This window comes from Myxocyprinus asiaticus, chromosome 48, assembly GCF_019703515.2.
Source record: "Myxocyprinus asiaticus isolate MX2 ecotype Aquarium Trade chromosome 48, UBuf_Myxa_2, whole genome shotgun sequence".
Taxonomy (NCBI): domain Eukaryota; kingdom Metazoa; phylum Chordata; class Actinopteri; order Cypriniformes; family Catostomidae; genus Myxocyprinus; species Myxocyprinus asiaticus.
Genome location: NC_059391.1, coordinates 13,583,393 through 13,607,360, shown reverse-complemented (window position 1 = coordinate 13,607,360; position 23,968 = coordinate 13,583,393). Strand labels below are relative to the sequence as shown.

General features: G+C 39.2%; 1 protein-coding gene across 1 annotated transcript; it reads left to right on the top strand.

Moving 5' to 3' along the window:
• Window positions 1-361: 361 nt before the first annotated feature.
• LOC127437539 (cytosolic carboxypeptidase 2-like) lies at window positions 362-21,105 on the top strand. Its single transcript, XM_051692526.1, has 24 exons — window positions 362-473; window positions 643-706; window positions 861-995; window positions 1,801-1,986; window positions 2,789-2,896; window positions 3,034-3,184; window positions 4,105-4,338; window positions 5,386-5,791; window positions 6,490-6,632; window positions 7,337-7,496; window positions 7,626-7,752; window positions 8,400-8,500; window positions 8,617-8,729; window positions 8,934-9,000; window positions 9,137-9,250; window positions 9,733-9,819; window positions 10,003-10,113; window positions 10,227-10,293; window positions 10,386-10,589; window positions 10,679-10,712; window positions 18,800-18,915; window positions 20,100-20,211; window positions 20,327-20,458; window positions 20,691-21,105. Exons 1-24 carry the CDS (start codon window positions 468-470, stop codon window positions 20,812-20,814), a joined length of 3,102 nt encoding a protein of 1,033 aa, XP_051548486.1. The 5' UTR covers window positions 362-467; the 3' UTR covers window positions 20,815-21,105.
• The last annotated feature ends 2,863 nt before the right edge of the window (window positions 21,106-23,968 follow it).

The following is a 23,968-nucleotide window of genomic DNA, read 5'->3' as shown; positions in this document are numbered from 1 at the left end:
CCTTAGGTGTTTTACCTTTTAAAGCATACTTGGAGCAAAATGTTAAAAGAAAAAGGGATAAAAAAAAATGTGACAAAGATTTTTTTTTTTTTTTTTTTACCCCAAGTTATAATTGCCCCTGTGTTATTGAAGTGTGCTTCACACAACAAACACGCAACGTGTCCATGGCAACCGTGTCACAAATGACGTCAGTTGCACCTCAAGAATTGGTAAGAGATTTTCATGGATTGTTACCTTTATTACCTTTCTAACAATACGCTACTATTTTAAAATACCAATTAAGATAATTTATTCCATTTTACGCATCAGTAAAGCAAAGCTTCCTCAACTAAGCCGCCGTGTTATTTGATATCTTTGCAAGCCGCGTACAAACTTGTTTTGCGTTCCATTCGGGTCAGTTGCTGTTTTCGTGCCTCGCGATGCTTTAATGAACCACGCTGATCGCTTCTAGCTAGCTCCGTGACTCCATGCAGGTGAGTGATCGCACAAAATGTACTGCTGTTTGCACTCTACAGTTACAGTCTAATATTACCCAGTTGTTGGTTTACATGCCAACTCACTGATACTCAATGCCGATTTACCTTCTGCCCCTTTTCTTGTATTCAAACTCACTTTTTTGACCTTCCATCGTCTAAACTAAAGAAATCAGTTGATCCCTGCGAAAGATTCATTTCGCTACACCTTCAGCATTATGGATTCTTCTCAGGTAAGCCATATTAGTCCATTCAATAGGTTTGTTTTTATTTACAAATGTAACTAGTTTATGTACAAGACAATGGAATTAGATTTAGATATTTTTTCCTCCAATATAGCATTGCAAAACTCACATTTCGAACTCATTTTTGTTTCTATATATATAGATAATGGCTCTTCATCTGTGCATTCAGGTGCCCCAATCAAAAGAGAATGGGAGGGCAACGATGACTCTACAGCCTCAGACATTATTAACTCACCAACTGAGAGCAATGATTCCAACTTGGAGGAAACAAAGCCATGTGAGAGTGAATATGAAATTTCCTGTAGAGAAAAACCCCCTACTACCATCCCACAAAGGACATCCCATCTGTTCTACCAGAGTTGGGAGTCCTAATCTTATGGACATGAACACAGGCCCGGTTGCAGATCAAAATATCTGATGTTGCTTACGAATTTAATTGAGGTGCTCTAGTAGTTAAAGAGAATATGAAATAGCACCACCATTATTCAATTAAGGGTGCGTAGAAGGTCGAAAAAGACTTGGGGTTAGATATGGGTCTTAGAGGGTCTGGTATTGGTCTAGGTCTTGGTCTTGGGGGTGACGGACTTTGCCTCCATTTTGGCCATTGGCACATTAATATCCAGTAGTGTAATGCAAGAAGGACATTGATTAAAATGATTAAAATATTGTGGCTTTCAAGACCAAGGAGACTCGGTTTCAAGTAATGATGCAATACATTTGATGGAAAGACAAATCATCAACAATTCTGCCTAATTTGTGGCTATTTGCATTTCTTTAGACGTAGCGCTTTTGAGTTGTCACACAATACGGAACACTTGAGTCTAACCTGCTAGTTCCCATTTGAAATTCATTGCCTTTATAAAAGATTCAGACACTAAGAACATAATTGTTTTAGAGAACATTTACCAAGGAATTAACTTTGTGTCTCGGTTACATGGGTAATTTCGATAATCACCACTGGTAAAGAATGCTGACACCCTTTCTCAGGTGTCTGTGTACTGTAGTTAGCAGCATGGCATGTCTATTGAGCCACTGATTTTGCTTTAATAAATGTGTTTTTGTGTGTTCCATTTCTTCTCAAGACCTTTTCAACTTAGACAAAGTTCTCAGAACCCGGCAGCTTCTATTCGACTTTAATGGGGAGCGGCCCATTCCACGCCTAAGAGACCCATTGGACCTCTTCACAATCCCATCTACCTCCTGTCCATTCCAGGGTGTCCGCTGGCCCATAGAGTGTGAAGTGATCCGTGACAAAATCCAGCATATAAGTATCAGTGCCTTGCTTGTTCACATGCCTTATATCTTAGGGGCTATTTAAACCAAAAGCGTTGTTGTGTTCATCCGTGCAGTTTTTCAATTGTTTTTCTATGTAAACATCCACAGCGCTCGTCGGACAACTTTGACCATTGACATTTTCTTTAAAGCGGTCATGGCATGAGGAATTAAATTGTCCTTGATCTTTTGACATATAAGAGTTCATTGTACTATAAAAACATTCTGTAAATTTCAGAACTCAAAACTTCCTCATTGCAAAGAGAGCATTTGTTGAAACCAAGCTACCAAAACAACTCGTTCACTACTTCTTCCACATTGTGATGTCACACTGTGGTAGATATTTGCATTTGACAGCCTCCACAACAACACATCAATGCCTACTTGACCTTATCACGTCTGTAGCCCCGCCCAGCAGCGGTGAGAAGAGACAAGAGCAGAGAGCCAATCAGAACAGTGGGCATTTACTGTCAGGTCTTAAAGGAGAAGCAGCACCGAAACTGAGAGTTTCTGACAGAGGGTCCGAATGAGGGTGGAAAATTGTTGTGTTTTACTATATATTAACAATATTACTTTTTTTTTTATGCAAAAAACTTTACTAATATCATAAGTGAACCTCAAGGAACATATTGAAATAATAAAAAGGAATGTCATGACCCCTTTAAAAAAATTACAATCCTAGTGTTACCCTGTTGTGAGTGTTACCCATCTCTTGAAGTTGTGAAGTTCTTTCTCCCTCTTAGTTGGAAAATTAAGCCTGTAAACCCCCATTTCCTCCTCATTTTTTATAAATTACAGAATGGGACCCCCCTGAGCCAGAGCCATTCTACCAGCTGACAGGTGATGAACAGGCTCCCATACCAGTAGGAGATGAGAGAAGAAACACAGTCTACTGCATAGACTCAGGTAATAATTTTGCACAATGTTTTTAGCAGCCCCTTCCAAAGTTCTATATTCGCTGCCTGTTAATCTTCAGCTACAATCTAGTACTATGGTTAGTTTTAATTTATAACCTCATCTGTCATTTTGACAATACCATTTAGCCACAAAAACATCCTACTTCACCTACTCTCATGTGGGTGGCAGCAGAGGGCCCATTAAATGTGCCACATCCTGTGCCAACCATCAGAACGAGCCTAAGCTAGCATTTGAATCTCGTTTCGAGAGTGGAAACCTACAAAAGGCAGTGCAAGTGTGAGTCATATGCTGCATTCAACAATACACAGCAAAAAATAATTTTCTTAATCAGTATTTTTGTGCTATTTTCCAGTAAAAAATGCTAAAAACAAGAATATTATACTTTAGGGGCCATTCATACTGAATGCACTGTCGTCACTGTTTTTCAGTTGTTTTCCTCTGTAAATATGCGCCTTTGACCATTGCGCCAAATCTCGCTTTTTTGTTTCAGCTTCCCTTTCAAAAGTTGAGAGTTCATGGCAAATTTACACTGATAATTTTCACATGCAAATGAGATTTGCAGCAAACTTGCAGCAGTTGTCAATTGTTGCCAAAGGTTTGCCAGAGGTTCATCACTACCAGTGAAGAGCTGCAAACTTCTGGCAAATATTTGCGGCGAATAACAAGCTCATTTTTATGTGAAAGTAATGAGCGGCAAGTTTGCGGCTAGGTTAGATTTTTTGTAATGTTCTCGCGCTAGAGCGTCACAACACCGTGTCAAGTTAGCGTAAACAGAACTTTAACTTTTAAAAACACGTCTCGAGATACCCGTGTTTTGTCCTGTTCCTAGCTTTTTAGCACAAGATCACGTTCAGTCTGAACGGGCTCTAGAACAGCTAAAAGCTATTTACCAAAAGGGTAAGGAAAATAAACTTGCCATTTTCATTTTAAGCATAAACCTCACAGAATTTTGCTAGATTTCCCAAGAAAACAAGACATGTTGTTTTGATTATGTTTCAGATATTTTCACTGGAAAACAAGACAAAAACACTTATTCAGAATATATATATATATATATATTTATATATTGTGCAAGGCTTCATTAATTTATTTGCCCATATTCAATATTCACACAAATAGTTATTTCTCTTTGGAGAGTATATTAAGCCTTTATATCTTCATGAAATATAAACCACTCTGCATTTTGGGCCTTTCAGTGGTCAGTATGACTACGAGCTGACTTTGCGGACTGACTTATACACCACTAAGCACACGCAGTGGTTCTACTTCCGGGTGAGGAACATGAGGGCCGGAATTACCTACCGCTTCACTATAATCAATCTGATGAAGGCCAGCAGTCTGTACAGCGCTGGTATGCGCCCCCTGCTTTACTCTGAGCATGATGCCTGGGTAAAGGGGGAGGGTTGGAAACGAGCAGGAACCAATATAAGGTAACAAACTGTGACATTTCTCTGTTTAGTCATGGTAATGGTTTTTTTTTTCTCCGCTTTTCTCCCCAATTTGGAATGCCCAATTCCCAATGCACTCTAAGTCCTTGTGGTGGCGTAGTGACTCGCCTCAATCCGGGTGGCGGAGGACAAATTTCAGTTGCCTTCACATCTGAGACCGTCAATCCGCGCATCTTATCACTTGGCTTGTTGAGCGCATTACCGCGGAGACATAGTGCGTGTGGAGGCTTCACGCTATTCTCCGCGGCATCCACGCACAAATCATCACGCGCCCCACCGAATGCGAGAATCACATTATGGTGACCACGAGGAGGTTCCCCCATGTGACTCCACCCTCCCTAGCAACCGGGCCAATTTTGTTGCTTAGGAGACCTGGCTGGAGTCACTCAGCACGCCCTGGATTCGAACTCGTGACACCAGTGGTAGTAGTCAGCGTCTTTACTTGCTGAGTTACCCAGTTATGGTAATGCTTTAAAAGTGTACATGAAATAAAGAAGTACTCAATTGACTTTCTTAATACACATTGCTGGACTTGGATTATTCAAAAAAAAAAAAAGTTTGTCTATGTAATCTTTTATCAATATGTTAACTTGCTCCACTTATGAAACCACTTTTTGACATTTCCAAGACCACACAGGCCCACTTTTAATGTTAACCAATAGCCAAATAGCTATTTAAACATTGAACTGTTGGTAGGCTACGGTTTTAGGTAATGCAGCCTTTCTAAAACCATGCCAATAGTTAACACTGTAATTTAATGCTTAAAAAAATTGTTGACCATTGGGAGATGCTCGAAATGCTGTCGAACCTTTTGGCCCAATTTTTGTTCCCTGCTTTTTACAATCCAAAATCCTGATAAATAAAATCTTGTCCCGCCCTTTTGAATATCCTGTTTTATTCAGAAATATGTCACATTACGGTAGTAAAATGGGTTGTGAATGTCATTTCATATTGAATTTAAAACAAAGACTCAGTCTTTGAGTTCGGGTGTGGCTCGTGATTTTTACTACTGTCTCACCTGTCTTTTAGGTACTACCGAAACAACACAGAACAAGATGGTAAAGCACTGTACTCCCTCACCTGGACTCTTGAGTTCCCATATGACAGTGACACCTGCTACCTAGCCCATTGCTACCCATACACATATTCAGATCTTCAGCGCTACCTCCGTGAAGTCATCTCAGACCCTGTCTGTGCCGCTCATTGTAAACTGAGGGTGCTCTGTCGTAGCCTGGCAGGCAATGCGGTGTATGTGTTGACTATAACCTCACCATCCACCAGCTTTGTGGAACGCAAGGCCAAGCGGGCAGTAGTAGTGACAGCACGGGTGCACCCAGGAGAAACCAATGGTTCCTGGATGATGCAGGGATTTTTGGAGTTCATACTGAGTGACTTGCCTGATGCTCGCCTTTTGAGGGAAATGTTTGTCTTTAAGGTGAGTGAAGAATGGCAGGGAGTGGATGGTGAATGGGTTTGGGTGAAAGTGTCTGTATATTTCTAACAAGTGGGCTCTTACCTCAAGCCAAGTACCTCATATAACATTTTTGGGCATTTTTATTAAATCTATTGAAATAAAAAGACAGAAACATACTCTTTGCGTAGTATGCAAATACAGATGGGAATGCTTGGCCATGGATTAGAAGCATATAGACCTGTAGTACATACTAAACATGCACTCTTACATTAATGTAGTGGTAAGTAATCCCCATAATCTGTGGGGCAATAGAGATACTTTAGGATGTTTGTGCAATAAAACTAGATGCGTTATTATTTCGTTAGCTTCCAACAAACATCTCGACAGTTTACTTTTAGCTAACTTGCTCAGCAAGATTCTCTTGAAACTGTTGCAACACCATGACAGTAGTTGACCTGAAAGAGAAAACTACAGCAAAAGACAGTTTATGCTAATACCTGCTATAGCACCACTAGTGGCAATGCATAGAATTTTAGAAATCAACAACACATGTAACCAATATTGCGAAGAAGCATTTGCATTCACATACATTATTTGTGTAGAGTATGTTTCAGGCCAAAGGCTGCATGTTGTATGACAAAGATCTAAGATCATTGGTTGTATCACCAGATCTATCAGAATACAGTGATTACCGTAGTAATGCCGTGGTCTGGCTACAGGTTATACCGATGCTGAACCCTGACGGTGTGGTGGTGGGAAACTACCGCTGCTCATTGGCAGGCCGCGATCTGAACCGAAACTACCGCACTCTACTGCGAGACTCTTTCCCCTGCATTTGGTACACTCGCAGCATGGTTAAAAGGTGATGATCATCATTATTAATATCAACATATGTGGATAATATCCGCATATGAATATTATGCCATCCCATATGTGTATGACTTTCTTTCTTCTACAAAACACAAAGATTTTAAAAGAATATTTCAGCTCTGTTGGTCCTCACAATGCAAGTGAATGGTGACCAGAACTTTGAAGGCCAAAAGGCAGTATAAAAGTAAACCATAAGACTCCTGTGGTTAAATCCATACCTTCTGAAGCGATATGATAGGTGTGGGTAAGAAACAGATAATTATTTAAGTCCTTTTTTGACTGTAAATATACACTTTCACTTTCACATTCTAGTTTGGAAGTAAGATTCACTTTTACATTCAGCCACCTAAAGGTGGAAATTGATAACAAAAAAGGACTTCAATATTGATCTGTTTCTCACCCACACCTATTATATCACTTCTGAAGATATGGATTTAACCACTGGAGTCTTATGGATTACTTTTATGCCTCCTTTATGTAAATTTTGGACCTTCTGAATTCTGGTCACCATTCATTTGCATTGTGAGGACCAACAGAACTGAAAATGTTCTTCTAAAAATCTTCATTTGTGTTCTGCAAAGAAAGAAAGTCATACACATCTGGGATGGCAATAGGGTGAGTAAATGATGAGAGAATTTTCATTTTTGGGTGATTTAACCCTTTAAAATGAAAATTCGCTTTGGTCTTATTCCACAGGTTGCTTGCTGAGAAAGAGGTGGTGGTCTACTGTGACTTTCATGGCCACAGCAGGAAAAATAATGTGTTCATGTATGGCTGTAATGATCGTAAGGATGCCTCACAGTGTCTTCAGCAGCGCATCTTCCCACTGATGATGAGCAAGAATGCTAAAGACAAGGTGTTGGCATGATGTTTATGCACGCCTTTGTTTTTTTTTTAGCTGTCATTAGGATTAGTAGAACAGTCATCTTAGTCTTATCTTTCATGCAGTGTCCCATTTTTGAACTCATGCTTTTGTGTTTGTTAGTTTTCTTTTAGGAGTTGCAAGTTCAAAATGCACAAGAGCAAAGAGGGTACTGGGCGCATTGTCATGTGGAGACTTGGCATTAGGAACAGCTACACGATGGAGTCTACTTTTGGAGGCTCAACGCTAGGTACTTGTAATGGCACCATTCACACTCTTAAAGGGATAGTTCACCCAAAAATATAAATTTTCTCATCATTGCCATCCCAGATGTGTATGACTTTCTTCTGCTGAACACAAATGAAGATTTTTAGAAGAGTATTTCGGCTCTGTAGGTCCATACAATGCAAATTAATGGTGGCCAGAACTTTGAAGGTCCAAAAAGCATATAAAGGCAGCATAAAAGAAATCCATAAGACTCTATAGTTAAATCTATATCTTCAGAAGCGATATGATAGGTGTGGGTGAGAAACAGATCCATATTTAAGTCCTTTTATTTACTATAAATCTCTACTTTTACATTCTACTTTTGTTTTTGCAGATTCATACTCTTCGTACATATCGCCACATACTGGGCAGGGAAGAGAATTTATAGTAAAAAAAATGACCTAAATATTGATCTGTTTATCACCAACACCTATCACATCGCTTCTGAAGATATGGTTTGAACCACTGGAGTCGTATGGATTGCTGAAAAGTCATCCATATCTGGGATGGCATGAGGGTGTGTAAATTATGTGAGAATTTTTATTTTTGGGTGAACTATCCCTTCTTAAGCAGTCCAGAAATCAAATTCTGCTGTGTGTCATGGCTGTTTTTCACTGTGTTCATTTGTAGGGGACAGGAAAGGAACACACTTCAGCATGCGGGACCTGAAGTCAATGGGCTACTGCTTTTGTGACACTCTACTTGACTTTTGTGACCCTGACCCAGCCAAGGTGGCCTAGCTTTAAGCTTTGAAAGATTTTAAAGATTGAAAGGTTTTTAGTACAGTACTTCAGCTTTGCGACTCTGAATAATTTATTGACTATTACATTAAGTACATTTTGTTCAGACTACACATTGTTTGGAGGAGTTGGGGGTGTCATTGAGACAAGAGGTCAGACGGAAGCTGGGGAGAGAGGTGGACTCTTTAGATGACCTCTCAGACATTGACATTGAGTCTAGGTAAAAAAAACAAAACCAAAAAAAAGATTCTTTTTGGGTTTATTGTTTTGTAAAATGCACAAGAAACATTATGTGTATGTACAGCCAAATGATAACTATTTCAAACATTTATCTGTAAAATAAATTAAACGGAAGCTTGTAAACAGATGATAACTGAATGAGAACTAAGTCTAACTATTATTTCCAATTATTGATTCTTCACAGCACAAGTGGATCAAACAGTACAGAATCGGATGGCCTCCCTGTTCATCTTTTAAATGGCACAAACCAGGTACTGTATTCATAAAACAGGCATCCATTCAGTGCCATCCTTAGAAAGACTTAGTAACAGAATTTTCATTTTTTGGGTGAACTGTTCCTTTAATGTTTATTCTCTCTAACTGTCAGTAATGTTGTGGTTTCTGTAGCAAATACAGGGCAAGAAGAAACACCTGAAAAGCCGTAAAGAAAGAAATCAACTCAGGCAAGAACGAATCCGAAGTGCAAGGCCTAAAATTGTTCAAAGGAATGTCAAAAATTTGGTAGGTTTGAATGTGGATTTTAGAAGTATATTCCTTGTTGGTCATGACTCACAATACATCTTAAATGGATTTAGAATTGATTGCAAAGCTTAATTTAGGGGCTATAGTAATACTTATCCATTTTGTATTTTCGTTTTTGTGATCAATGTTTTATTTTAAACAATAAACAAGTAACATGTTCCTGAATAATTCTCAAAAGAACAAAGAAAAACTTTTCATATTTTTGAAAAAGTTAGTATTTTAACATTCAAAAATTAGCCCTCATTCACTTCCATTGTAAATGCCTCACTGTAACCCAGAGTTTTGCTTTTTTTTAAGAAAAGGAGGGACGAGTCAAAATTAATTTTTGTGGTAATCAACATTATGCCACAAATGCTGTCGATTGAGCTTAACTTGTATTGAACCCGGAATATTCCTTTAAGAATCTACTTTGTATCATGTTTAGGTCATATCATCTTTAATCCATTATGTATTTTCTGAAGGATCCTGTGGCTTCAAATGAAGATATGGTCAAAGTGAGAATCCAAGAGAAAACGATGTGTATCATGAAAGACTCTAAGAAACAAAAGGTAATGAAGCCACATTCAGTGTATGAACCACAATAAAACAGACCTTTGTCTTCGCCAGTTGACCAACAAAAAAAACATCTTGGTTTCTCAGAACAAAGACGTTAAATACAACATCAAAACCAAACAAATAGGATGACTCTGAAATGGACATTGAAAAAGGTTTTATTTCTTTTTGGTGTGTAGGTGCCATGTGTTGCTAGGGCGAATCAGACTGTGAGAACTTGGATACCTCATCCCACTTCTCACATAGGTGTTGTAGATCATGTGACTCTTTGGGAGAACCAGCCAGACAAGGTAAAATAACAGATCTGTTGGACATCGTCATGTATTTTGCAGAAAACACTTGTACATATTATTAATTATACCATCTTACCACACAATCTAAAAAAATCTACTATTTATTGCAGGTTACGCCTACCACCAATATGCACAACAGTTATTCATCTTGTCGCCACTCTGTCTCAGGAAAATGTGGTAAAAATGTATCATCATGTTGTAGTTACGCCACTGTAATGTGCTTGGAGTAATAATAGAGACAGTTTAAAGTACTGTGTCTTACTTTGCAGATGAACCTGGATGCAGAACGTATCAGCAAACTACCTCATCTGCTCCTCATGGGCAATTACAACGGCAGACACTCTTAGTCACTGGAGACATATCCAAGAGATGTCCATCTGTTCCATCATCCAGAGAAAGGACCCTGCCTATACCAGTCCAGCCGTACACTATACCTTTTTACCCTGATTTCAGACCACAACCAGAAATTAAAGGTATGTCTTTTTTTCTTTCTTATGGGCAGCTTTTCACCAACTTTCTAATTGTGATGATGCCATATTTATCATTTTGCTTTATCTCTTAGGAAGACTTCCTGTTTCAAACACGTCACACCACAGGTAAGTTGGCCAACTGCATTACATGATGGAAAATCGCACAGTGGAAGTGGAGCTAATCAAACCAAGTGCACTGTATGTTCAGTAGTGATGCTTGCCATTACTATTGCTTCTATGTAGAGTTTTCAAAACCCTTATCCCAAAGTATTAAAGTCAGAAATTAACAGAGGCTTGGAGAAAGAATGCCACTGAAAGTGACGAAAAAACCCCCGGAGTAAAATATGTGGGGGCAAAAATGTGTTTTCTATCTGATATGTGTCTTCATATTATTTCTAGGCCTAGGTATACATATTGTTGCTGAAAACATAAGATATAATTATTCAGAATATATGTTAACGAAGTGAAGTATTTGACAATTTTTTTATTTAGATGATTAGAAAACATATGCCCTCATAAAGGTAAAAAATGCCCCTGAAAATCAAATCCAGGGAGCAAATATTGTCGGTTATTGGAAAAGTTAATTTCTGACACTGTTCTAAACCCATAAGACTTTCCTTTTTATGTGGAACACAAAAGTTAAAACATTTAATGAATATTCCGCTCCATCTTTCAGTAGGGGCAAAATCTTTCCGTGACAGGGAGAGCCATCACGGAGACCTATCACCGCCACAGATAGCTCTCACTCAACCTGCCACCACCACAGGCAGCTCTCACTCGACCTGTCACCGTCTGCAGGCAGCTCTCACTCGACCTGTCACTGCCACAGGCAGCTCTCCCATGACCCGCCACCTTTCTTTGCGTCTCTCTCTCGATGTGTCACTTTTCTTTGCGTCTCCCTCTCGATCCGTCGCCGTTCTTTGCGTCTCCTTTTTAATGCGTCACAGTTATTTGTGTCTCACTATCAATCCGTCACCGTTCTTTGCATCTCCCTCTCGATCCGGACACACAGCTTTTTCGCTGGAGTGTAAAAAATTAGTCTTTACTCTCTGCCCATTAAAATTGTACTCTTCAGCAGCCTCAGTTTGAGTCTTTAGTTCAAGTGGAAGTCGTTTTATTGTTATTCAGTCCCACCAGGATTTCGCAGCACTTTTTCCTGATTTTCTGGCCCAAAATGACAATTTGCTGAGGCTTTTCAAAAATGTTGCAATGCAACTTGCAGCAATTTCACCAGTGTTGACGCATCACAATTAGTTGCATCTCCTTGTTGATGCGTCACCATCCTTTGGGTCTTCCTCTCGATGCATCACCTTTCTTTGGGTCTCCCTCTCGATGCGTCACAGTTAGTTGTGTCTCCCTTTCGATGCTTCACCGGTCTTTTCGTCTCCCTCTTGATGCGTCACAGTCAGTTGCATAGTTAGTTGCATCTCCCTCTGGATGTGTCACCGTACTTTGCATCTCCCTGTTGATGCATCACCATTCTTTGCGTCTCCCTCTTGATGCATCACCTTTCTTTGGGTCTTCCTCTCGATGCATCACCTTTCTTTGGGTCTCCCTCTCGATGCGTCACAGTTAGTTGTGTCTCCCTTTCGATGCTTCACCGGTTTTTACGTCTCCCTCTTGATGCGTCACAGTCAGTTGCATCCCCCTCTGGAAGCGTCACCATTCTTTGCGTCTCCCTCTCGATGCGTCACCATTCTTTGCGTCTCCCTCTCGATGCGTCACCATTCTTTGCGTCTCCCTCTCGATGCGTCACCATTCTTTGCATCTCCCTCTCGATGCGTCACCATTCTTTGCGTCTCCCTCACGATGACTCATAGTTAGTTGCGTCTCCCTCTGGATGTGTCACCATTTTTTGCATTTCCCTCTCAATAAATCACTGTTCTTTGCGTCTCCCTCTCGATGCGGACACACAGCTTTTTCGCTGGAATGGGTGGGGCTTAAGTGTAAAAAATTAGGCTTTACTCTTTGCCCGTTAACATTTTACTCTTCAGCAGCCTCAGTTTGAATCTTTAGTTCAAGTGCAAGTCAATTTATTGTTATTCAGTCCCACCAGGATTTCGCAGCACTTTTTCCTGATTTTCCGGCCCAAATGACAATTTGCTGTGGCTTTTCTGAAATTTTGCGATGCAATTTGTGGCATTTTTTTGGGTTGTTTTGCAGTGAAAACTAAAAAATCATCATTATATACCTCTGTATTTGTGTTAATTACATTGTAAATGCAATTACATGTAAACATTTTAGTGCACAATAAATGTATATGCAGTTAGCAGGAAAATAAATTACACTAAAATAGGCTACCATACATTTAGGTGAAACCTGTGGGTGTTGGAAAAGCCTTAATTATTTTTGTATAAAAATGTTCTGCCTCAGACAATGCAAGAAAACTTCTCTAAGTTTAAAATAGACGTGCAATAAATCTGTAAACTAAAAACACAAATGAGGATTCATTAGGCCTGTTGGAATTATTACATTGTCTGATATTGATATCTGATACAGTTGGAGTCAGAAGATTAAAACTAATTTTTAAATCACTCCACAGATTTAATATTAGCAAACTATAGTTTTGGCAAGTCATTTAAGAAATCTACTTTGAGCATGACTTAAGTAATTTTTCCAACATTAGTTTACAGACAGATTGTTTAACTTTTAACTGACTATATCACAATTCCAGTGGGTCAGAAGTTTGCATACACTAAGTTAACTGTGCCTTTAAGCAGCTTGGAAAATTCCAGAAAATGATGTCAAGCCTTTAGACAATTAGCCAATTAGCTTCTGATAGGAGGTGTACTGAATTGGAGGTGTACCTGTGGATGTATTTTAAGGCCTACCTTCAAACTCAGTGCCTCTTTGCTTGACATCATGGGAAAATCAAAAGAAATCAGCCAAGACCTCAGAAAACAAATTGTGGACCTCCACAAGTCTGGTTCATCCTTGGGAGCAATTTCTAAATGCCTGAAGGTACCACGTTCATCTGTACAAACAATAGTACGCAAGTATAAACATCATGGGACCATGCAGCCATCATACCGCTCAGGAAGGAGACGTATTTTGTCTCCTAGAGATGAACGCAGTTTGGTGCGAAAAGTGCAAATCAATCCCAGAACAACAGCAAAGGACCTTGTGAAGATGCTGGAGGAAACAGGTAGACAAGTATCTATATCCACAGTAAAACGAGTCCTATTTTAACATAACCTGAAAGGCTGCTCAGCAAGGAAGAAGCCACTGCTCCAAAACCACCATAAAAAAAGCTGGACTAAAGTTTGCAAGTGCACATGGGGACAAAGATCTTACTTTTTGGAGAAATGCCCTCTGGTCTAATGAAACAAAAATTTAACTGTTTGGCCATAATGACCATCGTTATGTATGGAGGAAAAAGGGTGAGGCTTGCAAGCCGAAGAACACCATCCCAACCATGAAGCATGGGGGTGGCAGCATCATGTTGTGGGGATGCTTTGCTGCAGGAGAGACTGGTGCACTTCACAAAATAGATGGCATCTTGAGGAAGGTAAATTATGTGGATATATTGAAGCAATATCTCAAGACATCAGTCAGGAAGTTAAAGCTTGGTCATAAATGGATCTTCCAAATGGACAATGACCCCAAGCATACCTCCAAAGTTGTGGCAAAATGGCTTAAGGACAGCAAAGTCAAGGTATTGGAGTGGCCATCACAAAGCCCTGACCCCAGTATGATAGAAAATTTGTGGGCAGAACTGAAAAAGCGTGTGCGAGCAAGGAGGTCTACAAACCTGACTCAGTTACACCAGTTCTGTGTGGAGGAATGGGCCAAAATTTCAGCAACTTATTGTGAGAAGCTTGTGGAAAACCCAACTTAAACAATTTAAAAGCAATGCTACCAAATACCAAATAAGTGTATGTAAACTTCTGACTCACTGGGAATGTGATGAAATAAATAAAAGCTGAAATAAATCATTCTCTCTACTATTATTCTGACATTTCACATTCTTAAAATAAAGTGGTGATCCTAGCTGACCTAAGACAGGGAATGTTTTCTACGATTAAATGTCAGGAATTGTGAAAAACTCAGTTTAACTGTATTTGTCTAAGGTGTATGTAAACTTCTGACTTCAACTGTATATGGCCATATACAAACAAATACAATTAGAGTTAACATATTTGAGCATTTATGTACAAATTTAAATTCCACAAGTGTTTTGAAAAAATATGATACATATATGAAAGTGGCAATTTTTGTCATATTTTGAAACATGTTGCATATGCTGTATGTATATACTGTATGTGACCTTTTTTATATCAGTAAAAAACATTTATGAACATTTATTTTCAGCATAATTGTTCAGCATATATTGCTATTTTCAGATTCATAGCCTACTGTATTAAGCACTTCAAATTCTAATCACATTTTACTACACAACTAATGGGGATTTTAAATGAATGTTAGGGTTTCTGTGTATAAATGCAGGGTTTTTTTCTCATTCGCAGCACACAGGGTGAAGATTAAATGCTAGCTGTGATGTATGTGTGCTGTCTGCGGTCCCGCTAAAGTTTAGACAAGGATTTTGATAGTGAACGCAAAACATGGAGGAGACAAGGGAGACGCTTACATTGTAACTATGGAGATAATACAATGACAGCTGTGCATTTGGATATGTTGTGACTGCTTCAGGCATTTCAAGCATTTGTTTTACCGCTGTCAAACGTGAAGGAAAGCGATTCCTCAGATTTAAGTTTTTTTTGTAGAAAATTTGCAGAAATTATCAAAAATTGCAAGCTACTGTAAATAATGTGGAGATTGGTTGAATTTGCAAGAATTCTTACGATCGCAAGATTGGAAAATCCTGGAGGGATTGGTTATTTCTCTCCTGTATGGCAGGGGATAAACATAACACAGTGTCTCCTGAACCAAAAGTAACAAACAAATGACATATCTTACAAGACTAACACATGGCACAGATGACATACATGACCAGTAGACCCATGTATTACTACATATAACAATAGAACTCTTAACAGAAAAACAATAATACAATCAATAAATACAGAACATTTACAATTAAGGGTAATTTACAGTGAGCTAGACAAATGGGAAAGTGGTACCCACATCTTACTCTTAGTTGTGCAAGTTGTGCAAATATTGCAGTGATGCAGGCTTTACTTTGTGAGGTTGCAGCAAGTTGTCTTGTGGAAAAGACAGGCAGAATACATATGGATTTTAGAGGCAAGAGAAGTGCATATAAAGAAGTGCATACAGTATATATGTATTAAGCAGTTTATAGACAGTATACACATGCGCATTTGGAAATATTCTGAAATTGTATATATATAATTCTGTGTGTGTGTGTGTGTGTGTGTGTGTGTGTGTATACATATATATATATATATATATATATATATATATATATATAGTCATGTGAAAAAGAAAGTACACCCTCCTTGAATTCTATGGTTTTATGTATCAGGACATAATAAAAATCATCTGGTCCTTAGCAGGTCTTAAAATTAGATAAATACAACCTCAGATGAACAACAACACATGACATATTACACCATGTCATGATTTATTTAACAAAAATAAAGCCAAAATGGAGAAGCCATGTGTGAAAAACTAAGTACACCCTTACTGCTTCCATAGGAATTAAGAGGCTAAGTAGTAGCCAGGTGCTGCTAATCAAATGCCCTTGATTAATTGATCATCAGCAAGTGTGACCACCTCTATAAAAGCTGAAGTTTTAGCAGTTTGCTGGTCTGGAGCATTCAAGTGTGTGTTAACAAAATGCCAAGGAGGAAAGACATCAGCAGTGATCTTAGAGAAGCAATTGTTGCTGCCCATCAATCTTGGAAGGGTTATAAGGTCAATTCCAAACAATTTAAAGTCCATCATTCTACAGTGAGAAAGATTATTCACAAGTGGAAAACATTCAAGACAGTTGCCAATCTTCCCAGGAGTGGACGCCCAGCAAATTCACCCCAAGGTCAGACCATGCAATGCTCAGAGAAATTGCAAGAAACCCAAGAGTTACATCTCAGACTCTACAGGCCTCAGTTAGCATGTTAAATGTTAAAGTTCATGACAGTACAATTAGAAAAAGACTGAACAAGTATGGTTTGTTTGGAAGGGTTGCCAGGAGAAAGCCTTCTCTCTAAAAAGAACATGGCAGCACGGCTTAGGTTTGCAAAGTTGCATCTGAACAAACCACAAGACTTCTGGGACAATGTCTTTTGGACAGACGAGACCAAAGTGAAGATGTTTGACCATAATGCACAGCGCCACGTTTGGCAAAAACCAAACACAGCATATCAGCACAAACACCTCATACCAACTGTCAAGCACCGTGGTGGAGGGGTTACAGAAATACTCAAACCAGCCCATCTGGCACCAACAATCATGCCACGGTCCAAATCACTGAGATGACATTTTTTCCCCATACTGATGGTTGATGTGAACATTAACTGAAGCTCCTGGCCCATATCTGCGTGATTTTATACACTGCACTGCTGCCACACGATTGGCTGATTAGATAATCACATGGATGATTGTTGGTGCCAGACGGGCTGGTTTGAGGATTTCTGTAACTGCTGATCTCCTGGGATTTTCACACACACAACAGTCTCTAGAATTTACTCAGAATGGTTCCAAAAACATCCAGTGAGTGGCAGTTCTGTGGACAGAAATGCCTTGTTGATGAGAGAGGTCAACAGAGAATGGTCAGACTGGTTCAAACTGACAAAGTCTACGGTAACTCAGATAACCGCTCTGTACAATTGTGGTGAGAAGAATATCAAATCAGAATGCTATTCTGAGATGTGAGATGGCGCTGTTTTGGTGGCATGAGGGGGACCTACACAATATTAGGCAGGTGGTTTTAATGTTTTGGCTGATCGGTGTGTATGTGTGTATGTATACATATATATTTTATATATATATATACATATAGTGACGGATCACAAGGGAGACTTATGACTGTGACCGCGTGAGTGACAGGTGGAAAGATTTTACCCCCTCTCCCGTCTTTTCAATACAGTGGAAGTTGACCGGGACTCACTTTCGTAAAAAAGACCCCAAAATACCATAAAAATAGTCCATCTGACTCGTGCGTAATTTTCTGAAGGCATATGATAGTTTTGGTGAGAAACAACTCTAAATTTACAGTATTTTCAGGAATATAAGTCACATTTTTTTCATCATCTGAAAGTTCCTGCGACTTATAGTCCGGAGTGACTTACTGTATATACATAATTTATTCCTAACCAATGCCGGCTGGTCAAACACACGTGCACCAAAACAGATGAAACATAAGTCATAGAGATGGTAGAAGCCTTTTTAAGATGCCAGTTCAGAATATTTTGCCTTTACAAAGTACTTTATGCAACCAGTTTAAATATTTTGTCCATCATAACATTATTGTTCTAACAAACTCTAATCTGCTGTCAAACATCTCCTCACATGCCCACAAAATGATGGTTCATCACACGTATTAAAAATATTCACTCAGTGAACCGGATCATTAACATGGTGCAAATATCAGAAATATTCACCGTCGCTGACGTTAATGAATGAATAGAATACAACAGGTGTATTGTTTTACTCAAAGACTAAAAGCTGTTTATTTGTGCACAGCATAGAGTTACAAATGTTTGTGGCTTACTTGTCACGTTTCTTTCTTGAAACATAAAAAGAATATGAGAAACGGATACACGTGATTACTTAAAACAAATTCTCCCGTTTAAAACAAGCCCTAAAACACCGTGATACAATGTGTAGATTCTGAGGTACTGTAATCTTCATGGAGCGCATTTGACATCTGAACCGGTGAATGGAGGCCGGGCGGCTGCTCCCAGGTCCTATAGTGCCTGCCGGATCCAACCTCTGTCAGTGCGACTTATGTTTGTTTGTTTTTTCTCTCTCAACAACGCTATTTTGACCCGGTGCGACTTATTGTCCGGTGCAACTTTATTTCCGGAAAATATGGTAAGTAATTTTTCTGTGAAAATCTCGACATCCATTGCACGTTCATGAACACTGTGAGAGAAGTTTGTTCTCAATGGTTTGCATTCACATGAGAACTTGTGTTGTTTGGCACTGTATTGAAAAGACAAACTAGAATATTCTTAAAATAATCTAATTTGTGTTCCACATAAAAAGAAAGTTATATGGGTTTTAGTTATATGGGTTTTGGAACAACAGAGGGTGATAAATTTGGACAGAAATTAAAGGCTCTTTTCCCACAGCCAACAGAAACGCAGGCAGGAAAAACAGACACAAGAATCCCATGTTCCTGTCAAATACTTCATGCCATTAGATGACATGGGAACACTCAGAATCAGTCACAAGAAAGATGCACAAGGTAAAGATTTGCTATTTCTTTTAAAATTGACATGGCTGGTGTGCAGGGTTAAAAATATTTATGTTGGCTTGACGAATCCAACAAACTGTTATTCTACAAAAAAATTTTTTATTTTTTTTTTAAATCCCTCATCAGAGACCAACATTTCTAAAACTAACTCCTAGATATTTCAAGCTTTCCACCAGAATCCGCATAGACCTTCAGACTGTTCTGAAATAGTATGTCTTTTCTAACTGATCAGACTAGTGATTTTCATACAGCGGATGTTCAAAAATGGGAAAAATCCCATAGATGTACATGTTCAAATGGGCCAACGGAATCAGAGACTATCAGAGACTATTTAGCAGAGATGGACCATTTCTATTAAAATGAATGGAAGAAATCGGAAAGCCCAACGGTCAGCAGATGTAGAAAAGGAACTCCCACCTTACAAGTAAAAGAGCTAATCACCTTTTAGATACAGACATTGCCTGTCAATCAACTCGAAAATGCACATTGGCTATACAAGCTGGGAAAATTGCTTTTTTTTGCGTAATCTGAGGGAAAGTAGCACAATTTATTATACCAGTGTTGTCATATTTTACTGCTGATTTGAAATATGTTCCTTGATCGTAATCTTGACCAACCGTTTTGGAGATTTTGGTCTTTCCCCATTTAAGTAGATAGGAGCTGCACTTGTATGCTGCTTGTTTACAAAGAAAATAGCTGCCCGGGAGCGTTCCAAAGATGGCCGCCAAGTGAACTGTCTTGCTAAAAAGACTTTAGTTGTGCTCTATCTGTCTATCTGAACTGAAGTTAATCTGACTATCTGTGTGACAGTCGGTCTGACTATTTAGCTAGAGGTTTGCTTGTCTTACTGTAATGCCTGTTTATCCATCAAACTTTTAAAACTAGTTTCAACAACTAGTCTTGACAGACTTTACCTATCTTGTTAAAATTGATGTGCATTACATATTTATAATTTTACATGACTTAAAAAAATGCAATCTGCATATTGAATAGAGATTCAGACTAGAAAAAAGGTCTAGCAAAAAATACATTATTTATTTTTGAATTTGCATGTTGAAAAAGTGAATTAAAAGCCAGACCAACAAGCACATCGCTTTCTTCATTACTCAATTTAAGATGATTTTAACAACCTGAGTCATTTCCAGTGACTAGAATACAGCTAACTGTGTTACTAGGTGCTGTGGCTGGTCTTGCATCATCACCAAATACTGAGCTGTGCAGGGAAGCCAACCAAAGCAATGAACAACACACAAGAAATGGATCCTTTTTCCTCCCTGATCTACACAGGTTTAACTCATTTCCACCATAATTTACAATACACTTTCCATGTTGATAATTGCGGTATGTCATCGTTCTTAGTGCTGTCATAATACCAAAATGTTTCTCTTCTGTTCCTCTGTAGCCACACACGGTTATTTGGTAACCAGGCTGCAACAGGAGGGTTGAGGTTAGGAAGGCTGCCCAAAGCAAACAAAATACAGCAGATCACTGGAAGGGATGCTGCTTCCACAAAGAGCCTGAGCAGTGAGGAAAGGTATGTAGCAAAACGAGCATTTACACATTTTACACATTTGCACTCTGTTGGGGACAATATTTGTGATGTTCCTTATTTCAAACTTGTCTTTTAATTAATCAGACCATTGCTACGTATATAAAGTTTTAAAATAAACTTTTCTAAATCTTTTAAAACAAACTTTTGAAATGCTTGCATTTTATAAAACTTTGTGAACTCATTAGGTAATGTCTTTCATATGGTTCCATCTAAGGGTGCCTCAAGAGCCTATACAAGCGGACGAGTCAACAAATGTTTTGCCTCACAGGTTTCACACACAGCTGTCTCAGGAGAAGTCAGTCAAGTCAGACAAACACAAACTGGCCAAAAGGACCTGAGAAAGATGACAAGGACTGCCTGTTTAACATCTCTTTATTAAAATATTGTGATATCAAGTGCCTGAATCAATTTCTCGATGTCTAAGTATAGTCATTTTCTTAGTTTTAATCTTGCAATCCTGAACTATTGTCTTCTGTTTTATGCATTTAATAAAAGACATGGAAAACATAGAGACCTTTATAATTATTTTATTTATTGCCATTTTGTATAAAAAAGGTAATACTGTGCACTGCTTACAGTCTTGTTAATAAGCCATCATTCTGTTGAAGAAATAAAATGGCTCTACCATTTGAAGTTGCCATGTGTGATATATATACAGTATACACCAATCAGCCACAACATTAAAACCACCTGCCTATTGTGTAGGTCCCCCTCGTGCCACCAAAACAGCACCAACCTGCATCTTAGAGTAGAATTCTTAGATGATATTCTTCTCACCACAATCGTACAGAGCGGTTATCTGAGTTACCATAGATTTTGTCAGTTCGAGCCAGTCTGGCCATTCTCTGCTGACCTCTCTCATCAACAAGGCATTTCCATCCACAGAACTGCTGCTCACTTGATGTTTTTTGTTTTTGGCACCATTCTGAGTAAATTCTAGAGACTGTTGTGTGTGAAAATCCCAGGAGATCAGCAGTTACAGAAATACTCAGACCAGCCTGTCTGGCACCAACAAATCTAATCAGCCAATCTTGTGGCAGCAGTGTAGTGCATGAAATTAGGCAGATATGGATCAGGAGCTTCAGTTAATTTTCACATCAACCATCAGAATGTGATCTCAGTGATTTAGACCGTGGCATGATTGTTGGTGCCAGAAGGGTTGGTTTGAGTATTTATGTAACTGCTGATCACCTGGGATTTTCACACGCAACAGTCTCTGGAGTGTATAGAGAATGGTGCGAAAAAAAACAAAAACAACCAATGAGCAGCACTTATGTGGATGAAAATGCCTTGTTTTTGTTTTTTTATCCCCTTTTCTCCCAATTTGGAATGCCCAATTCTCACTACTTAGTAGGTCCTCGTGGTGGCGCGGTTACTCGCCTCAATCCGGGTGGCGGAGGAAAAGTCTCAGTCGCCTACACTTCTGAGACAGTCAATCCGCGCATCTTATCACGTGGCTCACTGTGCATGGCTCCATGGAGACTCAAAGCATGTGGAGGCTCATGTTACTCTCCGCGATCCACGCACAACTTACCACGTGCCCCATCGAGAGCGAGAACCCCTAATCGTGACCACAAGGAGGTTACTCCTTGTGATTCTACCCTCCCTAGCAACCGGGCCAATTTGGTTGCTTAGGAGACCTGGCTGGAGCCACTCAGCACACCCTGGATTCGAACTTGCAACTCCAGTGGTAGTAGTCAGCATCAATACTCGCTGAGCTACCCAGGCTCCCCGAAAATGCCTTGTTGATGACAGAGGTCAACAGAGAATGGCCAGACTGGTTCGAGCTGACTGAAAGACTAAGGTAACTCAGATAAACCCTGTGTACAACTGTAGTGACCAGAATAGCATTCCAGAATACACAATATGTCGAACCTTGAGGCAGATGGGCTACAACAGCAAACGAAAATGTTGGGTTTACAGTTGGTATACACAGTTGTGCTCAAAATTTTGCATACCCTTGGAGAATTGGTAATATATGTACCATTTTTAAAGAAAACATGAGTGAGCAGGCAAAACACATTTATTTTATTTCTTATGGGATTCATATTCAACTGTAGGTTATAACAGAATGGTTAAATCATAAAACAAAACATGGCAACAAAGAAAAAAATGACCCCTGTTCAAAAGTCTGCATACCCTTAGTTCTTAATACTGTGTATTGCCCCCTTTAGCATCAATGACAGCGTGCAGTCTTTTGTAATAGTTGTCTATGAAGCCCCAAATTCTTGCAGGTGGTATAGCTGCCCATTCGTCTTGGCAAAATGCCTCCAGGTCATGCAAAGTCTTTGGTCGTCTTGCATGAGCCGCAAGTTTGAGATCTCGCCAGAGTGGCACGATGATACTAAGGTCAGGAAACTGTGATGGCCACTCCAGAACCTTCACCTTTTTCTGCTGTAACCACTGGAGGGTCAACTTGGCCTTGTGCTTAGGGTCATTGTTGGAAAGTCCAAGAGCGTCCCATGCGCAGCTTTCGTGCAGAAGAATGCAAATTGTCTGCCAGTATTTTCTGATAACATGCTGCATTCATCTTGCCATCAATTTTCACAAGATTCCCCATGCATTTAGAGCTCACACCCCCTCAAAACATCAGTGAGCCACCACCATGCTTCACAGTGCGGATGGTATTCTTTTCACTATAGGCCTTGTTGACCCCTCTTCAAACATAGTGCTATTTTGGTCTCGTCACTCCAAATTACAGTGTGTTGTTGTGTGTGAGGCGTGTCAAGGTGTTGTTGGGCATATTGTAACCGGGCTTTTTTTGTGGCATTGGCACAGTAAAGTCTTCTTTCTGGCAACTCGACCATGCAGCTCATTTTTGTTCAAGTATCGTCATATTGTGCTCCTTGAAACCACCACACCGTCTTTTTTTCAAGAGCAGCCTGTATTTCTCCTGAGGTTACCTGTGGGTTTTTCTTTGTATCCCGAACAATTCTTCTGGCAGTTGTTTCTGAAATCTTTCTTGGTCTACCTGACCTTGGCTTGGTATCAAGAGATCCCCAAATTTTCCACTTCTTAATAAGTGATTGAACAGTACTGACTGGCATTTTCAAGGCTTTGGATATCTTTTTATATCCTTTTCCATCTTTATAAAGTTCCATTACCTTGTTACGCAGGTCTTTTGACAGTTCTTTTCTGCTCCCTATGGCTCAGTATCTAGCCTGCTCAGTGCATCCATGTGAGAGCTAACAAACTCATTGACTATTTATACACAGGCACTAATTGCATTTTAAAAAGCCACAGGTGTGGGAAATTAACCTTTAATTGCCATTTAAACCTGTGTGTGTCACTTTGTGTGTCTGTAACAAGGCCAAACATTCAAGGGTATGTAAACTTTTGATCAGGGCCATTTGGGTGATTTCTGTTATCATTATGATTTAAAAAGAACAACTATGTGATGATAAATGGCTTCATATGATCACTATCCTTAAATAAAAGATGTTTTGCATGATCAGTCATATTTTCAAAATCAATGCCAAATTTCACAATTTC

What these genes read in the sequence shown, in the direction of transcription:
- LOC127437539 (XM_051692526.1), top strand. An exon ending in CTACAAAAGGCAGTGCAAGT is followed by an intron (nt 3,185 to 4,104) that starts GTGAGTCATATG and finishes TGGGCCTTTCAG; the next exon opens with TGGTCAGTATGACTACGAGC. An exon ending in GACATTGACATTGAGTCTAG is followed by an intron (nt 8,730 to 8,933) that starts GTAAAAAAAACA and finishes GATTCTTCACAG; the next exon opens with CACAAGTGGATCAAACAGTA.